Consider the following 11,097-nt stretch of genomic DNA (forward strand, 5'->3'; position numbering starts at 1 on the left):
TCAATTTGGTTTCCCGGTGAGTGAGATAGTACTTCACAATTCCCTTTTCAATTTGGTTTACCGGTGAGAGAGACAGTATTTCCCAATTCCCTTTTCAATTTGGTTTCCCGGTGAGTGAGATAGTATTTCACAAATCCCTTTTCAATTTGGTTTACCGGTGAGCGAGACAGAATTTCCCAATTCCCTTTTCAATTTGGTTTCCCGGTGAGTGAGACAGTATTTCACAATTCCCTTTTCAATTTGGTTTACCGGTGAGCGAGACAGAATTTCACAATTCCCTTTTCAATTTGGTGTACCGGGGAGTGAGACAGTATTTCACAAATCCCTTTTCAATTTGGTTTACCGGTGAGCGAGACAGAATTTCCCAATTCCCTTTTCAATTTGGTTTCCCGGTGAGTGAGATAGTATTTCACAATTCCCTTTTCAATTTGGTTTACCGGTGAGTGAGACAGTATTTCACAATTCCCTTTTCAATTTGGTGTACCGGTGAGTGAGACAGTATTTCACAATTCCCTTTTCAATTTGGTTTCCCGGTGAGCGAGACAGAATTTCCCAATTCCCTTTTTAATTTGGTTTCCCGGTGAGTGAGATAGTATTTCCCAATTCCCTTTTCAATTTGGTTTACCGGTGAGTGAGACAGTATTTCACAATTCCCTTTTCAATTTGGTGTACCGGGGAGTGAGACAGTATTTCACAAATCCCTTTTCAATTTGGTTTACCGGTGAGAGAGACAGTATTTCCCAATTCCCTTTTCAATTTGGTTTCCCGGTGAGTGAGATAGTATTTCACAATTCCCTTTTCAATTTGGTTTACCGGTGAGTGAGACAGTATTTCACAATTCCCTTTTCAATTTGGTGTACCGGGGAGTGAGACAGTATTTCACAAATCCCTTTTCAATTTGGTTTACCGGTGAGCGAGACAGAATTTCCCAATTCCCTTTTCAATTTGGTTTCCCGGTGAGTGAGATAGTATTTCACAATTCCCTTTTCAATTTGGTTTACCGGTGAGCGAGACAGAATTTCACAATTCCCTTTTCAAATTGGTTTCCCGGTGAGTGAGACAGTATTTCACAAATCCCTTTTCAATTTGGTTTACCGGTGAGCGAGACAGAATTTCCTAATTCCCTTTTCAATTTGGTTTCCCGGTGAGCGAGACAGAATTTCACAATTCCCTTTTCAATTTGGTTTACCGGTGAGTGAGACAGTATTTCACAATTCCCTTTTCAATTTGGTTTCCCGGTGAGTGAGATAGTATTTCACAATTCCCTTTTCAATTTGGTTTACCGGTGAGTGAGACAGTATTTCCCAATTCCCTTTTCAATTTGGTTTCCCGGTGAGTGAGACAGTATTTCACAATTCCCTTTTCAATTTGGTTTACCGGTGAGCGAGACAGAATTTCACAATTCCCTTTTCAATTTGGTTTCCCGGTGAGTGAGACAGTATTTCACAATTCCCTTTTCAATTTGGTGTACCGGTGAGTGAGACAGTATTTCACAATTCCCTTTTCAATTTGGTTTACCGGTGAGCGAGACAGAATTTCACAATTCCCTTTTCAATTTGGTGTACCGGTGAGTGAGACAGTATTTCACAATTCCCTTTTCAATTTGGTTTACCGGTGAGTGAGACAGTATTTCCCAATTCTCTTTTCAATTTGGTTTCCCGGTGAGTGAGATAGTATTTCACAATTCCCTTTTCAATTTGGTTTACCGGTGAGCGAGACAGAATTTCACAATTCCCTTTTCAATTTGGTGTACCGGTGAGTGAGACAGTATTTCACAATTCCCTTTTCAATTTGGTGTACCGGTGAGTGAGACAGTATTTCACAATTCCCTTTTCAATTTGGTTTCCCGGTGAGTGAGATAGTATTTCACAATTCCCTTTTCAATTTGGTTTACCGGTGAGAGAGACAGTATTTCCCAATTCCCTTTTCAATTTGGTTTCCCGGTGAGTGAGATAGTATTTCACAAATCCCTTTTCAATTTGGTTTACCGGTGAGCGAGACAGAATTTCCCAATTCCCTTTTCAATTTGGTTTCCCGGTGAGTGAGACAGTATTTCACAATTCCCTTTTCAATTTGGTTTACCGGTGAGCGAGACAGAATTTCACAATTCCCTTTTCAATTTGGTGTACCGGTGAGTGAGACAGTATTTCACAAATCCCTTTTCAATTTGGTTTCCCGGTGAGTGAGATAGTATTTCACAATTCCCTTTTCAATTTGGTGTACCGGTGAGTGAGACAGTATTTCCCAATTCCCTTTTCAATTTGGTTTCCCGGTGAGTGAGATAGTATTTCACAAATCCCTTTTCAATTTGGTTTACCGGTGAGCGAGACAGAATTTCCCAATTCCCTTTTCAATTTGGTTTCCCGGTGAGTGAGACAGTATTTCACAATTCCCTTTTCAATTTGGTTTACCGGTGAGCGAGACAGAATTTCACAATTCCCTTTTCAATTTGGTGTACCGGTGAGTGAGACAGTATTTCACAAATCCCTTTTCAATTTGGTTTCCCGGTGAGCGAGACAGAATTTCCCAATTCCCTTTTTAATTTGGTTTCCCGGTGAGTGAGATAGTATTTCCCAATTCCCTTTTCAATTTGGTTTCCCGGTGAGTGAGACAGTATTTCCCAATTCCCTTTTCAATTTGGTTTCCCGGTGAGTGAGACAGTATTTCCTAAATCCCTTTTCAATTTGGTTTCCCGGTGAGTGAGACAGTATTTACCAAATCCCTTTTCAATTTGGTTTCCCGGTGAGTGAGACAGTATTTCCTAATTCCCTTTTCAATTTGGTTTCCCGGTGAGTGAGACAGTATTTCACAATTCCCTTTTCAATTTGGTTTCCCGGTGAGTGTGACAGTATTTCCCAATTCCCTTTTCAATTTGGTGTCCCGGTGAGTGAGACAGTATTTCCCAATTCCCTTTTCAATTTGGTGTCCCGGTGAGTGAGACAGTATTTCCCAATTCCCTTTTCAATTTGGTTTACCGGTGAGTGAGACAGTATTTCCCAATTCCCTTTTCAATTTGGTGTACCGGTGAGTGAGACAGTATTTCACAATTCCCTTTTCAATTTGGTGTACCGGTGAGTGAGACAGTATTTCACAATTCCCTTTTCAATTTGGTGTACCGGTGAGTGAGACAGTATTTCCCAATTCCCTTTTCAATTTGGTGTACCGGTGAGTGAGACAGTATTTCACAATTCCCTTTTCAATTTGGTTTACCGGTGAGCGAGACAGAATTTCCCAATTCCCTTTTTAATTTGGTTTCCCGGTGAGTGAGATAGTATTTCCCAATTCCCTTTTCAATTTGGTTTCCCGGTGAGTGAGACAGTATTTCCCAATTCCCTTTTCAATTTGGTGTACCGGTGAGTGAGACAGTATTTCCCAATTCCCTTTTCAATTTGGTGTACCGGTGAGTGAGACAGTATTTCACAATTCCCTTTTCAATTTGGTTTCCCGGTGAGCGAGACAGAATTTCCCAATTCCCTTTTCAATTTGGTGTACCGGTGAGTGAGACAGTATTTCACAATTCCCTTTTCAATTTGGTTTCCCGGTGAGTGAGACAGTATTTCCCAATTCCCTTTTCAATTTGGTGTACCGGTGAGTGAGACAGTATTTCCCAATTCCCTTTTCAATTTGGTGTACCGGTGAGTGAGACAGTATTTCCCAATTCCCTTTTCAATTTGGTGTACCGGTGAGTGAGACAGTATTTCACAATTCCCTTTTCAATTTGGTTTCCCGGTGAGCGAGACAGAATTTCCCAATTCCCTTTTTAATTTGGTTTCCCGGTGAGTGAGATAGTATTTCCCAATTCCCTTTTCAATTTGGTTTCCCGGTGAGTGAGACAGTATTTCCCAATTCCCTTTTCAATTTGGTGTACCGGTGAGTGAGACAGTATTTCCCAATTCCCTTTTCAATTTGGTGTACCGGTGAGTGAGACAGTATTTCACAATTCCCTTTTCAATTTGGTGTACCGGTGAGTGAGACAGTATTTCCCAATTCCCTTTTCAATTTGGTGTACCGGTGAGTGAGACAGTATTTCCCAATTCCCTTTTCAATTTGGTGTACCGGTGAGTGAGACAGTATTTCACAATTTCCTTTTCAATTTGGTGTACCGGTGAGTTTGGACAGAAAATTTTCATGATCCAGAGGAAAGGAAATGTTGTAGTAGCCGATGTTGCAACGTCCCTGACTGGTTAACGCCTGGCTGGGGTTCGAGTCCTGCTCAAACTTGTTAGTTCCTTTGGTCGCGGCAATCTCACCATCTTTGTGAGCTAAGGATGTGAGGGGGGGGATGTTGGGGAAGTCTATAGGTATATCTGCTGAGTCATCAGCAGCCATTGTCTGGCCCTTCTACGTCCTAGCTTTGGTGAAGAGAGGGCTCTAGGGCATTGTCCTGCTTGCTAGGGTTATGTCACTGTCCCTTGCCCCTGCCATTCGTAAGCGGCCTTTAAATATGAGGTTACTAGCTTGTAAATACTTTATTTTTTTTTTCGATTGTGCTTGAGGGTACACTCTGACACATTGTCTTATTTCTCTTCCTCGTGTTTCATTGAAGTTTTATATTTTATATCTGAAAGATTAATTTCAATGTTGTTACTGTTCATAAGAATTTTGTTTTAAATGTTCATGAATGGCAGAGGCAAGGGACAGTGACATTGCCCTACCGAGCAGTACAGTGACCTAGAAAGACCATATATACATATAATCAGCGCCCAAACACACACTTGACACAAGCTAAATTTAGGACCAAGGGGTGCTAGGCAATGGCTGCTGATGACTCGGCAGATAGACCTACAGGCTCCCCTAACCCCCCCCCCGGCCTTAGCTCACAAGGATGATAAGATTGCAGCGACCAAAGAAACTAACAAGTTTTGAGTAGGAACCCCACTCTGGCTTTCACCAGTCAGAGACGTTATCACATCGGCCACCACAACCCTCTCTTTATCAGAGTTATTTGCGTATCAGTTTTATTGACATATTAGAGCCTAATTTATCAGGCTTTTTCTTTAACAGATTTGTTTGTTTATCCGATTTCATTGTTGATTAGGTACCTTTACTATTCTCTCAATTTATCACACTTTGACTTATCAGATTTGTTTTACCTATTAGTGTTATTAATTTAAATTGATTTTCTTTTTTTGTAAATTTGAGTTTTACAAATTCAAATCTCGATAAATGACAAAATTAATACAACCAATTTTGACAGTATTTCTTAACAATATTAACAAAGTTTTGATTACTCTTCCACTAACGTCACAGACTCCAAGGTCAACTAAACATATTCTTCGTCCCTGCCTGGCATATGCCGGACTGGGGTTCGATCCCGTTAAACTCAATAGTTTCTTTAGTGTCTGTAACCTCACCATCCTTGTGAGCGAAAGATGGGCGTTTTGGTGAGCAGATAGGTCTACCTGCTGAGTCATCAGTAGCCATTCCCTGGCCTTCCCTGGACCTAGCATGGGTGAAGAGGTGGCTTGGGCGCTGATCAGTCTCTAGGGCATTGACTTACTAGCTAAGGAAATGTCCCTTGCCTCTGCCGTTCATGAGCGGACTTTAAACCTTTAAAATGCCACTGTTCACCTCATAAAAATAAAAACTCTCATATGTATGAATTTCTTCATTTAATACAACATTGAGCCAATTGTGGTTAACTTTATCCTAATACGAATTATGTCTTTTTTCTTCGAAGGTCGGCTGAACCTCAACAGCAAGGTTACAACATTGAGGACAGTATTCGTGAATACGCCGTCAGTTCTGAACTAGATGTCAAAGTGCCAGAGGTTAGTCACTCTCTCTCTCTCTCTCTCTCTCTCTCTCTCTCTCTCCTCTCTCTCTCTCTCTCTCTCTCTCTCTCTCTCTCTCTCTCTCTCTCTCTCATTGATTTAATCAACAGCAGGAAATGTTAAAATCACGACAAAGTATTTCGTTTAGATTTTCTCTCTCTCTCTCTCTCTCTCTCTCTCTCTCTCTCTCTCTCTCTCTCTCTCTCTCTCTCTCTCTCTCATTGTTTTAATCAGCATAAGGAATAGTTAAAAACATGACAAAGTATTCGTTTAAATTTAATAGTATATTCCTCTCTCTCTCTCTCTCTCTCTCTCTCTCTCTCTCCTCTCTCCTCTCTCTCTCTCTCTCTCTCTCTCTCTCAAGGTTTTCATCAGCATAAAAAATGTTAAAAACATGACAAAATATTTATTTTAAGTTTCCTTTTACCTCTCTCTCTCTCTCACCTCTCTCTCTCTCGCTCTCTCTCTCTCTCTCTCCTCTCTCTCTCCTCCTCTTCTCACTCTCCTCTCTCTCCTCTCTCTCTCTCTCTCTCTCAATGTGTCCCTTTTATCTATGTATTTTACATACATGTTTAGTTTATTATAAAATGTCTAATTATCTTTAAATGCACTGAAATCAGCCCATACTCTTAAGTAGTGATTTCCTTCTTCTTTTAATTTAGCCTTACCCTAATTTAGCCATTTTCTAGTTTTCCTTTGACACTGGTTTCGATCATTCGAACCAGCATTGTATGTAGTTTGTTTATAGATAGATAGATAGATAGATAGATAGATAGATAGATAGATAGATATTTTATCGACCATTTTCCACAAGAACATCAAATACAATATTATAAAATTACACAACGGTCCAAAATAAATAAACCCATTTCACAAGTCATATTTCCTAAAAAGGAAAAAAAAAATAAAAGATCAACAATTATTAATATGTTAAATAACATAAAAGAGATCATATCGAGAGCTATTTAGAATATCCAATTCTATAACACATAGTAAAATATAATATAGACTATTAACATCCCCCATTCAGATTAGACAGGAAATGCATTAAAATTGTAACACAAAATTAAAATTTTTCCACAAATGAAGTCAGCTGGGCGAGGCACAATGAGAGAGTTTGTATCTTAGTTGAAAACCTTCAAAATTAAGCGATATGACAAACATTTGAATAGTAATTAATGTTTTATATCCTTTACAATTCGTACTGTACGTAAAATAACTGTTAACTTAAGTACGTGAGCATGAGGCTGAAAATCACCCTTTTATTTCTTTCTTCTTATAGGGACCAAGTCCAACAACATCAGCTTATATTAATCCTGATAATGTAGACCAAATGTCGAGAAAAAGAATTTCCAAGTAAGTCTTTCTTGCAGTTTTTGTTTCTATGATATTATTATTATTATTATTATTATTATTATTATTATTATTATTATTATTATATTATTACTGCTTGTTGTTGTTGTTATTGTTATTACTGCTTGTTATTATTATTATTATTATTATTATTATTATTATTATTATTATTATTATTATTATTATTATTATTACTGCTTGCTAAGCTATAACCCTAATTGGAAAAGCATGATGCTAGCCTGTAACCCCAAGGGCTCCAACAGGGAAAATAGCCAAGTGAAAAAAGGAACTACGGAAACGAATAGAATGGAGTGCCTGAGTGTAGCCTCAAGCAAGAGAACTATAACCCAAGATAGTGGAAGACCATGGTACAGAGGCTATGACACTACCCAAGACCAGAGAACCATGGTTTGATTTTGGAGTGTCCTTCATCTAGAAGAGCTGCTTTCCATAGCTAAAGAATCTGTTCTACCCTTACCAAGAAGAAAGTAGCCGTTGAACAAACAGTGCAGTAGTTAACCCCTCAGGTGGAGAAGAATTGTTAGGTAATCTCAAGTGTTGTCAGGTGTATGAGGACAGAGGAGAATCTGTAAAGAATAGGCCAGACCATTCGGTGTATGTGTAGGCAAAGGGAAAGTGAACCGTAACCAGAGAGAAGGATCCAATGTAGTACCGTTTGGCCAGTCAAAAGACCCAATTACTCTCTAGCAGTAGTGTCTCGACAGGTGGCTGGTGCCCTGCCAAACTACTACCTATTAGAAGACCCAGGCCTACATGGCTGCGGACTCTGAAGCGTGAAGTGGGAGATGATGAATGGAGAAGTACTGATTCAAAAGCTCAAGATAGAGACGACTGGCAAAATCTAACTGAGGCTCTTTACGTCAATAGGCGTAGGTGGAGACGATGATGATGATTGGTAATACAGTAACAAGAGAGAACACATTTATGATGTTGCAGTATTCAGAAGTTTAAGAAAATTTATTATAATTCTTTCGTATATGATTTATTACTTGAAAATTACTTGAGAATTGGTTTAATATATTTGAATGTGCTATTTATTCAGATTCCGTCTGATGTATAGACAGGAAATATTCTCAGCGATTCATATTAATTTTATTTTATTTGAAAACCACAGCTACCGACTTATTATCGCATGTGAACCATTTAACAGTAATATAAAATCTTGAATCTTGTGATGACCTGGTGATGGCCAGACGGGTGTTCGAATCCCGCTCAAACTCGGTAGTTCCTTTGGTCGCTGAAACCTCACTGTCCTTTTGAGCTAAGGATAGGGCCTCGGGGGGAGCATATAGGTCTATCTGCTGAATGATCAGCAACTATTTTCTGCCCCTCCTTAGTCCTAGCTTGGTGGAGCGCTGTTCGTAATATGGACAGTCTTTAGGGCATTGTTGTACTTGATAGCGTAATGTTACTGTCCCTTGCCTCTGCCATTCATGAGCGGCCATTTAACCTTTGAATTATATATTGATTCGTAGATAAATAAATGTGTGAGTAAACTTGTATATTTCCAGTTTCAGGGCAATTGACGATGTCTACAAGAGCGACCAATCTCACCATACCTGGTCTTCAGCCTTTCACGCGGTACTTAGTTAAGGTGAGGTTTACAATAACATGTTTTATTTTGACGTTCTTTAAAATGGCGAAAAATACAAAACCGGAGACGAGAGAGAGAGAGAGAGAGAGAGAGAGAGAGAGAGAGAGAGAGAGAGAGAGAGAGAGAGAGAGAGAGAGAGAGAATTATGTAACCTTATGTACTGCATATAAATAAAAAAAAACTTTCTCTTTTTCTACATATGACCATTTTGTTCATCTAAATTGACCTCTAAATAAAGTATTTTTGTCTCTTTGTAAGTGTTCAAAAGTAGAATAGCTATGATGACCATAGTACAGAGTAATGTACAATGGAAAATGTCTTTTTAGAATATTTTATTTTAATTTTTCATTACATCTGATATCATTTATTTATTTCCTTGTTTCCTTTCCTCGCTGGGCTATTTCTCCCTGTTGGAGCCCTTGGACTTATAGAGTTGTAGCTTGGCTAGTAATAATGATGATGATAATAATAGGTCATTTGAATTCTTCTTGCAGGTGGTAGCATGTCACCCACCGGAAAGAAGCAGAGTACTTTGCTCCACAGAACCCAAAACCATTTCCTTCATTACGCCTAAGATAAGTAAGCGAGCGGTACTTTACGTAGGCTTACTGCCTGATGAGACAGGTGTAGTAAAAAAAGAATTGCAGGTGTAGTAATAAAAGAATTGCAGGTGTAGTAAAGTAAGATTGTCAGGTGTAGTAAAGAAAGAATGGCTGGTGTAATTAAGAAAGAATGGCAGGTGTAGTAAAGAAGGAATGGCATGTGTAGTAAAGGAAGATTGTCAGGTTTAGTAAAGAAAGAATGGCAGGTGTAGTAAAGAAAGAATGGCAGGTGTAGTAAAAGAGATTTTAAGGTCTAGTAAACAAAGACTGTCAGGTGTAGTAAAGACAGTATGGCAGGTGTAGTAAAGATTACCGAGATAAGAGTATCACGACTGAAATGATGTGGGCATGTGTTAAGGATGGATGGTGAAGAGGGCTTGGGAGGAACCTGTTAGGGGGAGAAGATCAAGAAGAGGACTAAGAATTAGATGGCGAGATAAGGTGAAGGATGATATGGAGAGAAGAGGTTTGGTGAAAGGGGATGCGTTTGATCGAAGGCATTGGAGAGAGCGCATCAGTCAACCGACCCCTTAATGTAGTGATAACGGTGGGGAAGAAGACTGCCTAATAAGTAAATATCTTGAACAGCATTTCATAAAGAAGAATGTTCGTCCCAGGCAAAACATTAATTCAAGAATAAGATCAAACCTTCCTACAAAATGATGTAGAAGAAAGTGGCAGTTTTATGGCAGCTTTTTAAGCAGTATTTTCTTCCACTTAAATTAAAGTTTGTGGGCGTATTCATTTACCCAATAATTGAGGTGTAAGATACATGATAACTTTTTTTTTCTATATTTAGGTACAGGTGGTTCCCACAAAGTGACTGATTTGGAGTTGAAAGACGGCTTGACTGGCAGGCAAAGAATCAGTTGGAGACCACCGCTCACTCTCAGAGGGGAATTGGTCGCGTATTTAGTCACCCTTCGTCTTCGGCTGCCAGCTAACTATCGGTCATCGAAATCGGTAAGCCTCATAATTGAGTTTTTGTTGTAAGTGTGTGTGTGTGTGTGTGTGTGTGTGTGTGTGTGTGTGTGTGTGTGTGTGTGTGTGTGTGTGAGCGTGCGCGAACAAGTAACAAGGTGATAAATGGTTGAGAAGATGAAATTTAGAAAAACTCACAGCGAATGCACTGTCTTGTTTAGCGTCTCGGGACTGTGAATTGTTGTTCCTAAGTCTAGCTCGTGAAATATATGGTTTGTGATGAAAATTCATTTAATAATTACTAACTATAGTCAATTTCTTTTAGCGAGTCATATTTGCACCGACTCGCAGCGGTGCCCTTTTAGCTCGGAAAAGTTTCCTGATCGCTGATTGGTTGGACAAGATAATTCTAACCAATCAGCGACCAGGAAACTTTTCCGAGCTAAAAGGGCACCGTTGCGAGTCTGTGCAAATATGACTTGCTAAAAGAAATGGACTATAGAAGTTAATACAGTAAGAGCAACTAAGACATTTCTACCAACGTTAAAGGAATACTGAAACCCTTCTTTTAACACAACGAGTAGACAAACAAGAACAAATATATATATTTTTTAATTTTTGTTAGAGAAATAAAGTGACCCAAAATCAGATGATTAAACGGCTCTATAGTATACTTTAAGAATTAGGGCACTCCTTTGGATTTTGGATTTACTTATAAACATAATCGTAAATAGAGTAATGTAAAATATTTTATAGAAATTCATGAACAAAACATATTTTTAGTATTGCATTATTATCATTACTATTATTCAGTGTTGTATTATTACCAATA

General features: G+C 38.9%; 1 protein-coding gene across 1 annotated transcript in view; it reads left to right on the plus strand.

Annotated features, from left to right (window-relative positions):
• The first annotated feature begins 7,122 nt into the window (after positions 1-7,122).
• Positions 7,123-11,097, plus strand: part of LOC137642442 (insulin-like growth factor 1 receptor) — a 17,305-nt gene continuing 13,330 nt past the window's right edge. Inside the window, exons 1-4 of the mRNA XM_068374996.1 lie at positions 7,123-7,130; positions 8,660-8,742; positions 9,237-9,321; positions 10,144-10,307. Coding sequence (XP_068231097.1) covers positions 8,677-8,742; positions 9,237-9,321; positions 10,144-10,307 — 315 coding nt within the window. The 5' untranslated portion in view covers positions 7,123-7,130; positions 8,660-8,676. The remainder of the gene's footprint in view (positions 7,131-8,659; positions 8,743-9,236; positions 9,322-10,143; positions 10,308-11,097) is intronic.

This window comes from Palaemon carinicauda, chromosome 6 (assembly GCF_036898095.1).
Source record: "Palaemon carinicauda isolate YSFRI2023 chromosome 6, ASM3689809v2, whole genome shotgun sequence".
NCBI lineage: Eukaryota > Metazoa > Arthropoda > Malacostraca > Decapoda > Palaemonidae > Palaemon > Palaemon carinicauda.